Consider the following 20,508-nt stretch of genomic DNA (forward strand, 5'->3'; position numbering starts at 1 on the left):
AAGGCTAATTAAAAAGTGAGCAACTCAAATGAGAAATCCTATAAAGGCCCCCTCTGAACGGTGAAACCTGGCATCCTTTTTAATTACTGATAAGTCATGAGCCAGCTAGGCACTGTTCATGTCTCCCACCGGATGCTCTAATCACTTTAAAGGGGACTGCTGATATTAAGTGCCAAGTCTGAGGACATCTGAGCTCTCTGAACAGACGTTATTAGGCCTCTGCACGCAGACTCTAACTTTTGCAATCACGTTCAGTTGCCGAGAATAAGGTAGTGTTCTGTTCTGCACAATTAATTAAACACATTCAATACAACATTCTGTAAATTGAATCTTACACAGATACATTTCTAAACCATATCTTTATTTTACTTTGTCTTTAAGATCCTAGGTAACTTAAAAGGACTCAAAAAAAAAAAATCAACTGATAAAACTTTCAGTATTTTATTCATATATATACACATCTCCACCCCCAGTTTGACCTGAAAGTAACCAAGATCATACAGATGGTAAGTACTTATATATTTTTAGACAGCTTTTACAGCTGCTGTACAAGAGCATGAAAATTACATCTACATCAGCAACATCATTTTCTTTGCCCAAGAAACCAGGAACAGATATGGGACGTGGCATAGAGAGAAAGGGGGGGAAAGGATGAAGGGAAGAGGATCGCCAGATAGGAGATGAGCGCATATACAGAAGTGGCTCCATTGGGATTGACTATGTACAATACAAACCATTCATACAAATTAAGCTCTAAGATATAGAATTCAATACATTACTGTGTATTATAATGGCAATGAGCAAACTGTCAAACCATGGCTGGATCATATTGACACTACAGGAGACAGTGTGGGCTGTATCATCCAGGATTATTACAGTAATAGGACAAAGGCTGAGGAACAACTGTTGTTAATCAGGTTCTCACATTTCTGCTTCTTTTATTTTAACATAGAAAACATGCCCCGAGTCAAGGCATCTCAGACGAAAACCATTATTTTGTCCATAAACATACCGACAGATCTTGGGGTCATTCTTAGATCTCAAGACAGTATTCACCAAAGCTTGGGGATTCTTGTGTACCTTACACAGTTGGATGGATGAGGGAAAAATTTTTTAGAGTCTAATTAAAGTATTCACTTCAAATTTCTCTTCTGTACATCTGTTCTGGTGAACGGTTGGTAAAATATACTGTCTTAACATCCACATATTGTTAAGGGATTTAAGAAAAAAAAAATCTAATAAAATAATATTGTTACATTCAAGATATTCAAGAAATGAACATTTATACTGGAATATATAGAAATAAAAGTGACATACAGGATGAAAATATAAATTTCATTTGAATAAATCAAATAAACAAACAAACAAACAAACAAACAAATAAATAAATATACAGCTGGCAAATATCAATTGGCAGAATTTACTACCCCTATAATTGTGATCAGACGTTTCATTAATTAAACCAACTAAAACAATAACAATTACAAAGAAGCTATTCTAAATTAAGAACCAGACTGACACTTTAAACCATAAGAACTACATTTTTAAAATACGTGTGGGGGAAAAAAAATGGAATCCCATCTGAAATATTGAATTAATTCTGGGTCACATATTTGGAAGGTACAAGAAACACATATTTGTTGTGGTTGGGGAGAGAGAGTCCCACATTGCCTGTGTTGTCCTTCACATCAGTGGCATCCATCAGCCCGAGGGGAAGTAGGGAGTGTCGCTGTGGTAATTATAGTCCGGGCAGACTTTCTGCACCAGCTTGTAGTCGGTGCTGTAGAAGGAGATGTAGATGCAGATGACTTTGAAGGGCTTTGAGCAGAGCCAGGAGACATGACTCTGTGTCTGCTCCTGGAAGCACGTCTTGGATGGGTCATAGTTGCACAGCGTGTTCTTGGAGCCCTTCTCAACTTTCTCATACTCAATGCGGCAGTTGAAGGACTTGGAGTCCTTGGCATCAATGACTGACTGCTGCGCTGTCACATCAAACTCCACGATCTTGGTTGGCGGCACTAGACTGACGGATACATTGCCCTGGCCTGTTGAGTTGTGGCGGAAATAAACGCTGAAGGTACCATTGCCATGGTCGACAATCTTGCCGGTGATGAGAAGGTTGAGCTTGACTGTTTTGATGTTGGAGTGGAAGTCTCCCCATCCGAACATCTTCTTGAATTTTCCTGTCTTGACCATGGGCCGCCGTTTGGCCCTGGGCCTCGAGTCCTGGAGTTCGGTGGCATTCCTCAGCCAGTCCCATAAGTCCCATTCTGAATAGGGCTCTGGTGTGTCATAGCGAAGATCCAGGGCTGTGGCATTCTCCTTCCCATTCAGAGTCTGTGACAGCAGACGACTGATGGACAAGTCCTTGGTGCTTTCTGTCCATATGTGCTTTAATGTCGATTTGGGGCTCCCTGACTTAAGTAGCTCCGACTTCCCTGGGATGGAACCATCAACACTTGAAACCTATGATGATGACAACAACAACAAGAAGAAAAGATATCAATGACAGAGCTGGCTAAACTTCAAGAGCACCTTGGCAAACATTAAACTACTAAGCATTCGATTTAGCATTGCAATGCCAGGAGAAATTTGAGAAGATATTAATCTTCAGTTCCAATTGCAATTCTTACTCAAGCATTGAGGCCTTCCACCAAAAAGATAGAACAAATGGATTTGGAGAGAAAAAGAGATAATCGATCCCTGCTGCATGCTTCAGTTTGGAAGCGTATTAGCTGACAGGAGTCGTCTGGGAAATAGAACAGGGGGCACTGCGAATGAGAAAAAGAACCCAGTGATCAAAGTTGGAGCAGCATTGTTCTATAACTCCTCCTCCTCATCATCACCGAACTTCTCCTCCTCTACTGCTATGCAATGCTGGGGATATCCAGCAGCCTGGCCTGATAATGCTGGCACCCATTCAGTGAGTAAAGAGCAAACTATTAACCAGCAAGTGCTCCTTGAATTGATGATTGATGAACCCCTGCATTCTCTCCATTTAGTGGTAGTGAGTGGAATTAGGTTCATATGGAGCATTGTGGAGTGCCGTGACATTGATTGCCTGATTTCTACTGTAAGACGTGACAGCAGATCTGTCTTTCCAAGCTTTTTACATCTTGTGCGTTCACTCTCCCCCTCCTCCCGCCCCTCCAGGATCAATAGTTAGAAAATAAGGTTTTAGAATTGCCTCACAGCATGTGTCAGCATTAAGGATGGTGCGACCCAGTTTTAAGCATTGCATTGCGTGGACCAATGTAGCTCACCTAAGAAAACTAGAGGCAATCGATACATGACCTTAAGACTGCTTTGAGTTGCAAATTTCAATGTAATTACTCTTAAAAAATGATTGTTGTATAAAGAGCAGGTTCATATATTCAACTTAAATGTGATGTGTGAACAATACAATAGATCTTTATGATTAGCTGATTAATCTTTATCTTAATGTTACCACTAGAGCAGAGATTACCCAAGAAAATTTTGAACCAACACATGCTGACTAAAATCTGCTAAATATGAGTTAGATACCCCCCCCCAAAAAAAAAAAAAAAAAAAAGCAATGAAGATCAATTATTTTTTGAAATTATTCTTCATTTCTACTGGAATAATGGGCTAGCCAGGCCTTGCCCTGTGTTAAAACATTCTAATGATGTGTGTTTTATTGCCAGCAAGTACATGCTTGGAAAGGATGATTAAAGACTCAAATCAATTATTTATGGCTAATAACTAGAGGGAAAATATGCATTCACCGACTGAGCAACTTTGAAAGATCAATTCTGCATACAGTTCACTACAGATCACATTGATGAATGGACCTTTACAAAGACAGAGCAGTGTGTGCACCACAGCCTACTTTATTATAAATGTCAAGAGAGCAGAAATGTGTAGAATGAGTCTGCTTTTTTGCTGCTTTATTTTCTGCACCATTGTCACTGATATCTCTCTGATTCAAAAAGATAGCTGAGAAAAAAAAAGGTTCATGTTAATACTGACTGTTTAATGGATTTATTGATCCAGTGAACATATATGGAGTATGTGTTGCAGCAATAGTAGTGTCCAACCATCAGAGAAATAACCATGTCCTTTGTAAAAATACATTTATCAAACAAGATTCCGCTATTCGTCATGAACCCGAGGTCCACGATGTCACGTGATCACGTTAGGGGTGAATGTTATGATAAAGATATCATCATGATTATCATATACATTTCCACAATATGACATGCATCATGATATATAGGTTTGCTAACAATTTCCCAGCCATACAGTTGTATTGAATAAAAAATGGTTTGATACCGCCTATCGTGTCAAGAAAAATAAGTTATTTATTTTCTATTTAGAAAGAACATTTTTATTTAGAAAAAAGAAAAAAAAGTTTGATGCTTTAATTTAAACTATATATATATATATATATATATATATATATATATATATATATATATATATATATATATATATATATATATATATATATATAATCTACCTTGAAAATAAAACAGTTTGATACTTTATCTACAAAAAATAGTTTTTTTATTGATAAAATTATTTTTTTAATTAAATTCTTCTGTATAACACTTAACATATATATATATATATATATATATATATATATATATATATATATATATAAACATGAAATCAGATGCTCTCAAATATAAAAACCTAAAAAGTAATAAAATTAATAATAAACTGATAACACAATGTCCATGATATCTCAGAAAAGTTTACTGTGACAATTATAATGGTATCGATATTATATTGTCATATTGCCCAGCCCTATATCACATCTTATATAGAGTTGAATCATTTAGGAATTATTTAGTCTAGAGACTTTAGGTTGTCTCTTGCTACAGGTAGCCAAACCTTTACCCAGACAAAATGACAATATCAAGTGTTAACAATATAAAAGCAGGTTGTGTATTTTTATTTGCTTGCTGGTCAGTTTCTAAGGAGGAAATTAGTCATGGTAGACACAACAAGCTCACTGTTTGTAAATAAGACCCTTTGACCAGTCGTACATTTTGTTATTCAGTTTGTACACCAGGCAGAAATCTGTTCATTCAGCAACAGGTCTGTGTGCCTCTCTAAGATTTGTTAACCCTATGGATTGGACAAATTTCTGTCTCAGTAGTAGTAACATGACATTTGGATATTTTGTTTGTTGCTTTTTTTTAATTTAGCTTTTAATATAGTCACACAGTTGAAACTGCAAATAGTCACACAGCCATCTGTGCCGAAATATCCCAACATATATACTTAAATCTAAGTAGCAACAATGAGCATTTACCTCTAATACATAAATACCTATAATAAAAAAAGCACAAAAAAAAAAAAGATGTATTGTTTACTGTTCGTAGGCATGAATCTGCCAGAACGCATACTAAAGCTATAATAATTGAGTCACTATCAGGTGCTATTTGTTATGAGACAATAATTAACACTTTGGTTTAAGAGCATCCATGTGTTACGATTTAAATTAAATAAAAAAGATATTACTGGAATCTGAAAATATGAAGCAGATGGTGTATGAACAGGATATTAATATATATTTCACTTTCACATCATTATTTCTCCAACATCTATAAATAGACTGGTCTGAGTTTTATAGAATTGAGTAAATATTTGAATAATATCTATCACCTGAGTAAAATATTGCACTAGTTCTTGATAAATGATGACTCGTTCTTGGACTCAGACTCTTGGACCCTACTGTATATTAATGTGAGCTTTCTTGTGTCCACATGGCTGCGTGTACCGGCCGGGCGAGGTGCCAGTGGGTCTGATGGAGCTTTGTACTACCAGCTGCAGTGTTCACCTAAGGGGACAGGGCATCTGGTAAACTTGGGTATGGGAGAACGCTGGTACTGACAGGCAGCCAGATGCAAACAGCTGGACTCCCCCGGGCACTGCATGCTGCCAGGTCAGCAAGAGCAGAATGTGGATACCTCTAAGGTGTCTTGATGGCTCATGCACTAGGTTTTTGCTACAGTTTGGAAACTTCCAGAACCTTTCCCAGAAATTCTTTCTTAAGGCAAACAGAATTATGTGTGAGAACAGAACTCTTATTCATCACAATATTGTGAGAGTTCATAAGAAATCATAGTATCATTTTTTGGAAGGCCATAACTATAATGATCTAATAATACACTAATAGCATGTTATAATAATTTTGTAAGTTTCTGTAGTAACACTTTCTATGAAGGCTATACAGTATGTACAATGACCTATCAATACTTTCACAACCTGTACCGTATACATCAATATAATTATTTACAGTATGAGAAGGCATTGCTGTTTATAGTAATGTTTATTATGCATTTATAAATTGTTAACAGAATGCATTATAAACAGTGATTATAACCCATTATTTTGCCATTACCTAAACATTCTGCCTTGGTTTATTAGTGCTTTATTTTTAGTCATAGCCATACCTCCAAGTTCTTGACAAGAATTTGATAAGTTTGTATTGTGATTTCCTGATCATCTCTCTGGCGTATTTAGAGAGAAAATAAAAATAATGGTAATAGTGATATAATGTGTTATGAACACTATGCATGTTAATTCATAATGCATAATAAATATTATAAAGTGTAATGTATTTTCATAAATAATTCTAAATATGTACAATGCATATTTATGATGTGTATAGCATTGTTATAATTATTTATTAGTAAAAAGTCTACTATGCATTTATAAATGGTTGATTATATATAATAATGTATATAACATCACAAATGTCAAAGAAAAACATTTTGCATGGTCTATTATTCTTTATAGATTATTCTATATAGATAGATAGATAGATAGATAGATAGATAGATAGATAGATAGATAGAGTAGTGTATATATAGTAATGTCTGGCATAATAAAAAAATAATAAGACAGATCTCACGATGCCCCATGCACAAGTGGGCTCAGAGTCTTTGGTATTAGTGATATAATCTGTAATGAACACTAGTTATGATTCAGAGGCTCCCAATCTAGTGGTCACAGATGGTTTATACATGGGGTCATAAGAGAAACTCACTAATGGTACTACAATTAAAACAGATGTGCTGTATTAGAGTGGGATTTGGACAAAATTCTTTGTCCAGCTGCCTCTGCTAGTTCCTCAGCAACTTCAAGTAACCCTGACTAGCTGGAACGACAGAAGTCAAGATAATAAGATAATAAGTCAAGATAAGGAAATATGAAAATTAGGTTAAATATTTATTGACTATTGATTGACAAGCATGACTATAAATAACAACAAAGCATCACAAAAAAGTCTGAACACCCTGTTATAATGCATCCTGTTATAGATTCATAATAAATAATAAACATAGCTACAAAGTGTACTTTAGTTTCATAAATAAGATTAAAATTGCTTATAATGTCTTATACAAACAATGTTATGTGTTACCTACATGTTTATTACACTTACAATATGTTTTTTGTCAGTTATTAAGATGGATCATCAGCTGAGTTTAAGTTTTTATGTCTAATTTTTTTAACATGGTCTTCGAACAAGAGTTGTAATTCAAGTCAATCCAACATGAATTACCACATCAAATTATTTCATGGTATGAACATTTGTATTTGTAGCACTCACTTGCAGACCACTTCTAATTTACCATGTAACACTGGCATTTAAAATATTATCGGAGTTAAGTGGGTTAATATTTAGTGACTTTTTAAAAATATATCACACTATTATTTGTGTGTCGTTGGGTAAATGTACACTTTGATTTGTCCAACACTTTATTTTTAACTAGAAATTAAAAGATGCTAGCACTGCATTAAAGCAGAGCATGATTCCTGCAATAATTAAAATTACTGAATTAAATAGAATAATTACAGAAGCTAATTTTGAAAACACAATCACGCTACTGCTACGGGTTTGTGTTTCCATCTAAGTGCTAATTTGGACTAATCAAGGTATTAATATGCATCAATAAGTAAGTTAGAGATCTAACTGGCATTTAAGCTGCCGTGTGCTTGTTGTTGACTTTATGTCAGCAGCTTTTTTGGTCATTTAATGCACAATGTTTCTTCAAACGAGCTGAACTTCAAAAAGAGTATATTCAAATGTAGAAGGATTGTATTTTAAGCAGTCTTCTTAAACAAATCTGGTGGTTCTTTCCAAGATATATAATCGACATGCATTGTTCTTATTATATATTCAACAGAGCCAGAATATGAAATAAAGAAAAGACCAAAGGTCTGCTAATAATGGGAATATTGGGAATTGAGAATAATGGGTATAGAAATGAGAACACGATGGCTCCTATGGTGCTGTGCAACCTTGAATGTGCTGACATTTATTCATTTTTACACATGAGAAAGCTGAAATACACAGCGTAGTTCAGATAAAGCATCTGCATCTAAAAGAATTCAAGCACCTGTGTCCATTTTGCATTTGAACTTAAGAAGAGGAGATAAAACAGCCAACATTAAAAAAAATAAAAAAATAAAATAAAAAAATCCCTATGCTGCTGTTAGCTTGAGATACTGAAAATAAAAAGGAAAGGCATAAATGAAGATGGATTCCAGTAGATCCTCTGCTGCTAACAAAGCATTGCCTCCAGTGTGTTTCGGTTAGCGGGAGTGCAGTGGCGTGGAGCAGTGGCCAATTAACACTGAAGCTCTGAGCTTTTGGGATGCAAGGGGCCCAATGGAGGAGCTGGACAGCTGCTAAGCAGCGCTGTAATATCATGCCGTGGCTATGCACTAGAACTGACTAATGGCCTTGCAAGGAGGCTGTTAGACGCACCATTAAAGCAGACTCTTTGGTCCAGAGCGTATATATGTGTATGTGTATGTGAGTGCAAAAATGACCACAGGCCTCTCTGCGACAAAATATAGATGAAAAAATGAGCCCCTAAATGTAAATCCTTCACCTCAAGTCAGACCAATAATGAATCATTTTTTTAATGTGTAACATTAAAAAACACCTTTTCAGATTTTTTTCCCTTTTTTACAGCATGTGCTTTCATCCTGTGCATATGAAATAACGGACAATTCTTTTTATTCGTGTTTTTTTTTTTTTTTTTTTAATCCCATTGTTATTGGGCACTTCAGTATTCAGGGAATATACTAAGCTCTTTTCAATTTGTTGGGTTTTTTTATTATTATTATTTTCACTTTATCTCCATTCCCTTTTATACAAAATGCCCTCTTTTTCATCCATAGAACAAGTACACAATTTAATCATGTCACAGCTTCTATGCCTTGTAATCATTTTAACATGATGTAAAGAATATCTACAAAATAAATGTAGCTCTGTGTATCTGAATGCACATTTTTTTTTTCCCCTCTGAAGTCAGACCCTCAGCCGAGGTATTTCACTGGGCAGAAATCTCAAGATTAATCCATCCTGAGGTGCCATAAATCAAAACGGACTTCCCTTTGTCAGCAACGCAGATGGTCCGATCACACCAATTAAGAGGCGAGGAGGCAAAAGAGGCGAGCACATACGCAGCAAGAGGGAAAAAGAGTAACAGAGAGAAGGACAGGGGGGCACCTGTTCCTGTTCGGCTGTCATATTCGACCCTTTCACAGATCAGCCGCTCTTCCTCTGAGCCTCTCTGGGCTCAAATTAATGATGGCAAACAAAGACTCCTCTCCTCTCAGCTATTTGTAGCTGCCTTCGCTTCACTTCTTACCCTCTGAACTAATCTTCAGCGTCACACTTAATGAGATTTTTGGGATGGAATAATAAACTGGAGCTGTGCTGCTCTTCTCCAAATGAGCTCTTTCTCTTTTATATCCTTTCTTGAATCCCTCATGTATCATTACACTGGCTATACATGCAACACCAAAAAAAAAAAGAGACTCGGGCTTTTCTTTTGGACTAGCAGTGTGATTTAGTTGTTGTTGTTGTTGTTGTATAATATTCCCATTTGTACATTTAACCCAAGACATGATGGTGAAACTCACTGATTCAGTCGCTGAAAAAGAAATATGGGCACAAGCTTTCTCTGTATTTAACTGATCTCATGCATTGATTGTTCCTTTACACAAAACCTAATCGTAAAGAGAATGTTATTTAAAGGCCAGTATGACTACATTATGTTTCTTTTTATATGTTTGTGAGCCAAAAATATCATATCATGGCTATTTCTACAATACATGATATCTATCACAATACATATGACTGCTAAAGCAAAACAAACAAACACACAAGCAAATCGAATAATTCAAATAAATTCTAATAATAAGTAAAAAAAAAAAAAAAAAAAAAAAAAAGTGTTAACCCATTTTAAAGAGTCTGTGCAAAATATCAGATCAGCTGCTTCCAATTAGAACTTGCTTGATAACTATGTTATCTCAGAAAAGTGTATTTCACCACAACTTATCATGATAAATGGTAAATGGTAAAATGGCACACTTATCTAGCGCTTTACACTGTGCCTCATTCACCCATTCACACACACACCAATGGTAGCAGAGCTGCCATGCAAGATGCAAACTTGCCATCGGAAGCAAATTGGGGTTTCAGTGTCTTGCCCAAGGACACTTCGGTATGTGGAGTCATGCGGGCCAGGAATCAAAACCCCAACCCTACGATTAGTCTACAACCCGCTCTATCAACTGAGCCACAGCCGCCCCATGATATCGATATTAAATCATCACACTGTACAGGCCTGGTTTGTGTCTGGGTGTGTGTTTCTATACAACCAAGGTGGAGTGGGAGGGGATTTATATTAACTCTAATAACACTTTAATAATGTGGTATAAAACATTCCTTGAAACCATAAATATAACCATAAGGATCTAATCATTGTAACATGTGCTGTACTGTATGACATTTATAACTAATTATAACCTGTGATTAATTATAAAACATCTGTCATATTTATTACCGATTAAAAAAAAAAAAAAGCTTTATAAACATTTAAAATGTCAGCAAAAAAGTGAAGTAGGTGCTACATACTGTAAGTATATCCTTATCATTTTTGGATGTTTCAGAGCACCTATATACATTTATACATTATATGTATTTTCTTTTGTATGTGCCTGTATTATTTTTTCCTTTAAACTTTTCAAACTTTTTTTTTATTAATCCAGAATTAAATGTTTCCATAATCACGTGACAAAAATAAAAATAATAGTGCTATAGAACTTATAACGAGGATTTAACCTATTAATTTTACTTGATTGCATATTGCATGTTTATAATGTTTGTTTGTTTTGTTACATTATATTACAGTTGCCTTATATTTATTGGCAGGTCATAATTAGTTACAAAGGCTACACAGTACACCACATGGAATTATAAGGAATACAAATACTTGTGTGACAGTATGATTAAGTAGAGATGGCACGATGATTCTCATCTGAGACCAATAATGATAATGATACTAAAAGCCTGAATATAAGCTGATATTGATACCTATCTGATATGTTTTTTAAGCTACTAAGCTTTAAAATGATTCAGAATATATATATATATATATATATATATATATATATATATATATATATATATATATATATATATATATAGCTAAATCTAAAAATATATAGCTAAAATCACTGCTTTTTATATTCAGTCAAACTCTTTCACACAAAAATCCCATTCCAAATATTACACCAAATATAATAAATATAATAACATATATAGTATAAATATGTGTAAAAGTCGTCTTGTGTATGTAAAAAAAAAAAAAAAAAAGTTCAATTCTAAGCATTTCCAATTGTTACAGAATCAGAACAAATCCATTTTTTGTTTTTGCTAACATTGACCATTTCTTTGCTGATATCAACCCAATATTGTTCCTGAATATGTATGAATATGGGCTTCATAGAAATGGTTGTCTTTTAACAGGCACAATACATCCACAATATACTGTACATATTTATAATCTAAATAAAAATATATATGGTGGAGAAAAACATCCTGTAGACAACGTCAGTCTTGTCTGGTGATAGACTTGTGTGTTTTCCGAAAAGGTCCAAAAGTCAGGTGAAGAGCGGAGCTCTCTTTGGGGAGGCTGCACATTCTGATGCACGCACCGCGCTCCAAATCAAATTAAGCCTGTAATCCAATAAACTGCCATTTCTGCTGCGAGTGACCCCACAGGACCTCATTTCAAATCCATGACAAGCTTTAATCAATATGATTTAGTGGTTGAGGACACAAATAACTCGGCCGGGGAGAAAGAGAGCGACGGAGTGGCACGTTGAGAATCTGTTTTTATAGAAGGCCTGTGGTTTGTTACAGTGCTGCATTGATTTGTGGACATAATGTGACACTGTCAGTGGAGAGCAGAGAAAGAGACGGGGAGGAAGAGAAAGAGGAGCTAAAAAAAAAAAAAAAAAACGAGGCAACGTAGAGATAAAAGCTGTTATCATGTAAACCCCTTAAGACACATTTAACTGAACATCAGTGATCAATATGCTCATTTCCATTACAGTATTGTCACAGATCTACTCTTATCTCTTTTCACTTATCCACCTAAATGCGTTCCGGTTTCATTTCATTCTTTCTACTCTTTGTAAACCTGTAGAAATCTACAACCGATATTGCCCTTATTTGTTCGTGTAAGCATAACAACGAAAACACCCTTCGGTATTTGAGCAAGACTCATAATTTTGCTTTTCTGGCTTGGAGGATTAAACGTGAAATGAAGAGCAAATACAGGCATGTGCTTGCGAGCCAGTGTGATTTCCTGCTAGAGTTTATTCCAGCGACAGTCATTTGTGTTTGTGACTGAAGAGTGAGAAAGTGTGTTACAAGCACAAACAACATTCTCGGAGAGCAGGTAACAATCCTTTTTACACTTTAAAAGAAGATGGAACAAGTGGAGAACACATTAAACAGGGATTTGTGAGGGGGGAAAAACATGCTCTAAAAATAATTGCATGAGCTACAAAAGCACTCATGAACACAATAGGGTGATAACAAATGTCACACAGGGCCTCTTTCAAAATGGGAGGGGAAAAAAAAACTACTTAATGAAATTTAAGCATTGAAACCTGAGATGCTCAACCTTATCACTTCCCTCCAATTACACTTTGCTAAATTGCTTTCCATTCAAGGCATGCAGCACATCTAAACCACTTTGAACACACCACTCACGGGGTTTCTGGGGTTCCCGAGTAGCTCGATGACCAAGAACAACCATTAATCTACACGGGATATCTTCCTTATGTAGAGAGCTAAAGCATTGTATTGTATTTATAAAGACCACAGGATCACATTCATAAAGAATCTCAGCTTACGCGAGCTCTGAGCCGAGCTTGTAACCTAATGCAATTTCCTGCTGAAAGCCTGTTGACTCCAGCTGTGAAACACACACACACACACACACACACACACACACACACACACACACACACACACACACACACGTACACACACCCACACATACACGCACACACACTTCAAGTTTACTGCAGGCTGTATTTGTGCTGCTGTTCAAAGGGTCCGTGCTAAATCGGCACAATTTGCCAAGGTCCACCAGGGACGAGCTCTACTTACATTACTGAAAAGCACCAATACAAAGTGAAACCATCACCAGATCAACCTGCAGAAATCTGACTATACTGTCATCTTTTTAAAATTAATTAATGAAATCAATTCAGATTTACTACAAAGTATATATATATATATATATATATATATATATATATATATATATATATATATATATATATATATATATATATATAAAATGAAACATTTCTATCCTGATGGGAGTGGTCTCTTCCAGGATAACCCCACCCCCGTCCACAGGGCACAGGGACTCATGGAATTGTTTGAAGAGTATAAAAATGATGTAAATCATATGCTATGGCTTTCACATTCATCAGTCCTTAACCTAATTAAACACCTGGGGGTGATTTTAGACAGAGCTCGACCACCATCATCATCAAAACATTCACTGAGGGAATATCTTTTGGAAGAAGAGCACAAATTAATCAAAATGTGCATGTTTAAATAATTGTACAGCTAAAACAAAGCATAATGAATGTATGAAACGGGTAGAACACACATTAGGATTTCATGACCACAAATGTGTATATTTTGGTACATTATAATATTTAAAAAATAAAAAATTGTTATTATTTTTGTGAGTGGTCCAGTTACTTCTCCTGCAACTCATAACAGTAGATACAGCACATATAGTTTACTTCTACTTACATAGAATGTGCTGTATTATTTTAAGTTGACAAGCAATTAATGCTGGTAAAACTAAGATTTGCAGTGATAGTAAATTAATGTGATTTTCACAAGAAGCATCCTTTCCACTTCCTGCACATGAGAAGCCTTCTTAATATATTCTAAATATTCAGTATTAGACTACAATAGACTATTCTATGTTTTGTTAAGTCTCTACCTTCTATTAATATTAGTCTGAACTGTATTTTTATTGCCTCTTCCTTTTATGCTACATTATATTGCATTTGGCAGCAAAAGGAACAATACATTCTGCTAGTACACATTTTCTATTCTTTCTATTCCTTTTTTTCAGGCTTAAAGAAAAGTTCTTGCTTTTAATGGCGGTGGCATAGGCACAACTGAAAAGCTCATATCCTGAGGGTTTTACACAAAAATCTGAAAAACTCTGGTAATATGAACTGAACGAGATTTGATCATCTGAATGAGACACGCAGAAATTCAAGCCAAGCACCTGCTTAAGTTAACTCTGAGTACACAGAACTTTCCTAAGTAAATATTTATGCAGGTTACCACATTTAACACTTTTTACCAGTGGCCAAAAATGGAATTTCACCTGTTTCGGCATTGAATTTATTTGTGATCTCACACTCCACAGTAGTGGTTAATGGCTCATATGAAAGTAGACACTCAGGGCTTTAAGAATTTATCATAAGTATTTATTTATTTATTTATTTTTGAATAACCTACTAGTTCTAAATATTATAGTTTTACTCTGGCAGTTGTATACAGTGTTTGACTATCAAATAACACTTTAGTTTTTATCTCTGGACCAGTGTTATTGTGGAGACGTGTGAATTGTTTGCCCAACACGAGGATCACACACCTCCCCACATCGGCCTGCTCAGCAGCAGATCAACACATTCATGATACTCTACACACAGAAACCCAACAGACTTGCAGTGATAATTAGTTCATACTGATTGAAAATGTCCAATGTGACACACACAGCGGTGGTCTACTGCTAGAAATACTGTATATGTAAGTCAGTATTATATACTCAGAATTTGTATACAAGTATCTAAGGTTATGTCCACATTAATCCACATAAATTTGAAAACGCATATTTTTCTCAAGGTTTGGCCTTCCGTCCACAGTGGATATATTTAAATATGCTGTATTAGTGTTGTAGCGTTGACTGAGAAAATGGAGATATTCAAAAACGATGTCATGTGACCCATTCCACTCAAAACAGATAAGCTGGTGGACGTTGTTGTACTGCGGTTGTTGTGCCTGCTATCCACTTTGTGCAACCTTCAGATTTACTTTTAAATAAACGCCTGCCAGAAATGACACAAGCCAAAGCTTCTTACGTTTTCACGTATGCGCAGTATATAGGGATGTAAGTGTTTTCAGACGTTTCAGTAATACCATACAGTTTCAGAACATCTCTCTTGGCTATGTATCCTCTTCAATGCATTTATCTTTCAGAATGATACCAACTATATCTGGCTCTGAATTCACAGGAGTGACATACGGAGCTGATGCTCCTCCGGGCTACACGCGAACCTGTCCCTGTATCTGATGGCCCAGCAGGGGTCAGAGCCTGAAAAACAGAGCCTGAAGGGGTTACAAAGTCATCCGACTGTGAATCTCACCCATGTGCTGAGATACTATCACTGCTTTTTTATAAATGTTGGTATGGTGCAGTGTGTTTAATCATTTCACACAGCCTCTTTTGTACTGAATGCAGCTCTACAACAGCGGACTCTGTTTGGTAACATAATTAAAAACCAGCTGTTTTTTTTTTTCTTTTTTTTTTTGGTTTGTTTGTTTTTCAGTTTAACAAGAGAATATTTGCATTTGTGTATGAGAGAAAGGGAATGAACTACAAATGCAGTGAAAAAAGCAAAGTTACAAGCTCAGTAAAATAAAAAATAGTTTCATTTAGAACGAATAGGAGCTTTCAACCTATTCTACACACATATTTTTCTTACTGAGGAGACTGTGTTACGGTTTCCTGGTGTAATAGTATACCATGAAAAGTAAAAAATAAATAAATAAATAATAATAATAATAAAATTTAAAGGGGAGGAGGATCAAATAAGTGAAAATGCTGTTTCTATATCGTTTTGAAAATTTTTCATCAGGCCTAAACGTTTTCATGTGTTTAAAATGTAATTTCTAATTTCACTGATTATTACACACTAAAGAATCAGATGGCAGAATACTGATATTGATCTGAATCAATAAGGTGAGTAGAGCCATAAATGTACACACATGAACATCTACATTCTCACTGAATATGCGTTCATAAATATGTCAGAGATTCTGGTGAACGGACATTAGTCTGAGATCTGAGTATTTTTCTTGTTTAACCACTACTGCACAAAATAGTTCTGACACGACAGGGCAAGGGTTTCCCATAATGCAACTGGGTGCACGAGACTCAGCTAGCTGGGCTGGAACAGTCAAAGGAAAGTATGCCATTGGAAACTAGCAACACTGTGTGTGTGTGTGTGTGTGTGTGTGTGTGTGTGTGTGTGTGTGTGTGTGTGTGTGTGTGTGTGTGTGTGTGTGTGTGTGCAAATGTATATACATATGTACAGTAAGGCTATAAACACTTTCATCGTTCTCTCTCTCTCTCTCACACACACACACTTTTCACTTTAAGAGAACGGAACATGTATTCTTCATCCTCTTTATGAGGAACAGTGGAGGTATGCGAATGTGGGCTTTCTGCTTTTCATTGATTGAGGATCTGTTCCTATTCAACAGTTTATAGAGAATTAGCTTCATCTTCATCTTTACACAGTGGCCAATTTTAATACTGTTACTTCTTGTATTGTCTAATGTTAAGCACTGCTCTGTTCTTTGAAATAGTTGATATAAAAAATAAGTAGTCATATTAATCCAAATGTATGCCCCCACACACACACACACACACACACACACACACACACACACACACACAGTGAGAAAAAAATGAGATAGCTAGAAATATCTTATTCTAAAGATCATAAAGGCCATGCGACTCATGAAGGTGATGGAGGCCAAGATGTGAGATTAAAAAGAAACTAACTAACTAACAACTTTTTTTAAATTATGACTAAAGTTATTTGTCATTATATTCATTGAATTGTTTTATTATTTCTCACGTTACAAATAAATAAATCGATAAATATATTCACATTTCCAATGCACAAGTACAGAAATGTTTCATTCTTTATTTAGGAGTAACAGTTTGTTCAGTTTGTTGGTTTGTTTGTTTATATCTCACATTTTATAGAAATACATATTTTTGCTAGAAATATTTAATTATCATGATGGATGGATAGATGATTTGTTTGTTTGTTTGTTTGTGAATCTGGATGTTTTGCTTTTCCTCAATCAAGGATCTGTTTGTATTCAGTGGATTATTGGGAATTAGATTCATCTCAATCTTCACATCTTTCTCAATTACTCAGTTGCCTTATTTCCCCCTTTATAACTGAAGGACTGTTTGAGTAACTCCATACCTGTTACATGTTAACGAATGATCCCATAATAACAACTAGCCCCTAAAAAAAACATATTTACCCTATCACATATACATAACATGATTTTGCATTCACATTGATCATAAAATCTTTTTCCTGACCCTGCTGATGTGCTCCCAGTCCATCTCCTAACACACTCTCAAGGTGTTATTTAAGACACAATGTATATATTTGTGTCAAGTGTTTATTCTCAAACTAATTTCATCTCCTCTTTACCCACCGCTCTGATCATGGAGTGTTACTCAGTGAGAAACACTGCTGTCCTGCTGCTAATGCACCTTCTACACACTAATAGCACATCAAAGTATGCCCAGCAGTGGCACAAGCACCACTTTTCCTTTTCCTTCTCACTCCTGCCATACTGTGTTCATTTATTAAATAATATCAGAGCTTTCACTCCCATGCTACCAGAATGGAATGAGTCGTAAACAACGCAGCGTAATGTTACAATGCTGACAAAAAATTATTAGGCCTTATGAACAATTCAGACCTATAGGATTGAAACTGTATGTAGGTAAACGCAAGTATATGGTGAGTATGCATACACATACTGTACACATGGCACACACAAACACATTATAGAACCATAAATGCGCATAATTATGTCAATAACACAGTTAATACTTTGTTTTTACAAATAATCCATAGAAAAAGTTGAAACAAAGCAGCTGTATAGTTAGTGAAATATATTACTCTCAGCATGTCATTCAAGCAGATGATGGAGGACAAAATAAGACAAACAAACAAACTAATTAATATCACAGGGAGTATGTTATCCAGCTTTATTCTCCCATTTAGCCCCTTCATCCTTCCAAATACCTGAAATATATTCAAGTGCAGATGTTTATACTATGACGTATATTATTAGTAATTGAGGTTGGATCCTAAAAGATGAAATATCTTTAATACAGAGAGTTTTTAAAAAAGGCAGAGAAAGTAATAGTGCATCAGCAATGTTTTAAAGCGAATGTCTGCAACCAGCAACCAAATCATATTAAATTTCAGATCATAAATTAGAATTGGTCATTTGAATATTTCCTTAAAATGGAAATGTGTCCACTGAAATCATGGCGTGTTATTTATTAGGCCTTGCAATAATAAATCAGAACCCACTGGGAGACTTGTGCCATGTAGAAAACTGCTGCTGTAGAAAAGAAATTGAAAAGTGCCAAGTTAAATGATGAGGTCTGTAAATCTGCATGTCTGACACCAGTATGATCTTAGGTAAAGCAAAGCAACGGACTTCAGTCCGTGACACGAGTTTGATCATTTCTGCTGTCATTAGAGCCGTGTTGTGACAGACCCGAGAGATTGCAGTGAGCCTTCAGCATTATACGGGGGGACGACGACATCAGATCACTCAGATTCTATCTGACAGCCATTTCAGTAAACTAAAATTAAATTCATTTATTTGATCATGGTGAAGTCTGGATAAATTCTGTGGTGATGCTTGAAGACATTGGCAGTCTACATTCCAATAATCAGATTTTAAACTGACAGTTTAATACAAAATGATATTTTTAACACTTATGACTAAGTAGAACATACACTGTTACATTGTACTATTAGTAACACCTTAGAAATGCCTTTATGTCATTCAGGTAAATTAATAAATTTATCATTAATAATTGAATCAGTTTGTCTTTTTTTTAACCACTCAGTCATCTATCTATCTAAACACACCTATATACATATACACATATATACATATACATACATACACACACACACGCACTATATTATATTATATTATATTATATTATATATATATATATATATATATATATATATATATATATATATATATATATATATATATATATATATATATATATATATATTTATATACACACACACATACATATACACACACACATACATACACACACACATACATATACACATGTGTGAAAGCCTGTAGAAGCATAGTATAATAAAATGTATTATTATTTGTAATATGTCACCGGTAAAGTTTAAAATATTTCCATTACACTACTAAAATGATCTTCGATTGATTGAGTGTTAGAAATGCGTAAGAATTATACACCATACTGAAATGATTCATTTGTACACCATATAATTATTATAATTACACTATTATACAATTATTACCCTTAGAGAATTATACACAGCATGTAAAGGCACGTTAACTAAAACAGAGTTAAATGCTTAGTATTTCAACCTATAGAAAAATGCCTGCATTATTTTAACACTGTTGATAGATTCAGTAGTACAGTAATAAAATTAATTCAACAATTGTGACTGTTACTACAGAATGTATTTTATAGTCTCACATGAGCGGTTCAACGACCGAGGCGCCATTTGTGTCCCAATGACATTACATTTACAAATACTGCATGTATGTAAAGTAAAAAGTAAAATGCATTTTAAACAATCTTTCACATCAATTATGAAATGATGTACATGTTTAAGCTAAATGACTTAAGACGCTGTACCTTGGAATGATATCATTAAAATACTTTTTTAAATGTTATTTTGTGCATTAATATCACTAAAATTAAATTAAAATTAATTTCAGCATCTCATGCATGAGATGTCCCTTTTCCATGAGTCAATCATTATGGGTTATGAAAAACATATTAGTTGAAACATTTGGAATATTCCACAAGTCACGTGTTGGACATTTCCTGAAGATCATGTGAAGATGAAAAATAAGTTCCCTAATTTTTTGTCTATTTTCAGTGATGTTGTGATACTGACTATCCAGTTTAAACGTACAACATGTTACCTAAATGGTAAATGGAGCACTTATATAGCGCTTTTATCCAAAGCGCTTTACACTGCATCTCATTCACCCATTCACACACGCACTCACACACCACTGGTAGCAGAGCTGCCATGCAAGGT

General features: G+C 35.0%; 1 protein-coding gene across 1 annotated transcript in view; it reads right to left on the reverse strand.

The window, feature by feature from the left end:
- Positions 1-342: 342 nt before the first annotated feature.
- nxph1 (neurexophilin 1) overlaps positions 343-20,508 on the reverse strand; it is a 39,852-nt gene continuing 19,686 nt past the window's right edge. Inside the window, exon 2 of the mRNA XM_017480844.3 lies at positions 343-2,466. Within this exon, the coding sequence (XP_017336333.1) occupies positions 1,702-2,466 (765 nt within the window). The 3' untranslated portion in view covers positions 343-1,701. The remainder of the gene's footprint in view (positions 2,467-20,508) is intronic.

This window comes from Ictalurus punctatus, chromosome 12, assembly GCF_001660625.3.
Source record: "Ictalurus punctatus breed USDA103 chromosome 12, Coco_2.0, whole genome shotgun sequence".
In the NCBI taxonomy this organism is placed as follows: domain Eukaryota; kingdom Metazoa; phylum Chordata; class Actinopteri; order Siluriformes; family Ictaluridae; genus Ictalurus; species Ictalurus punctatus.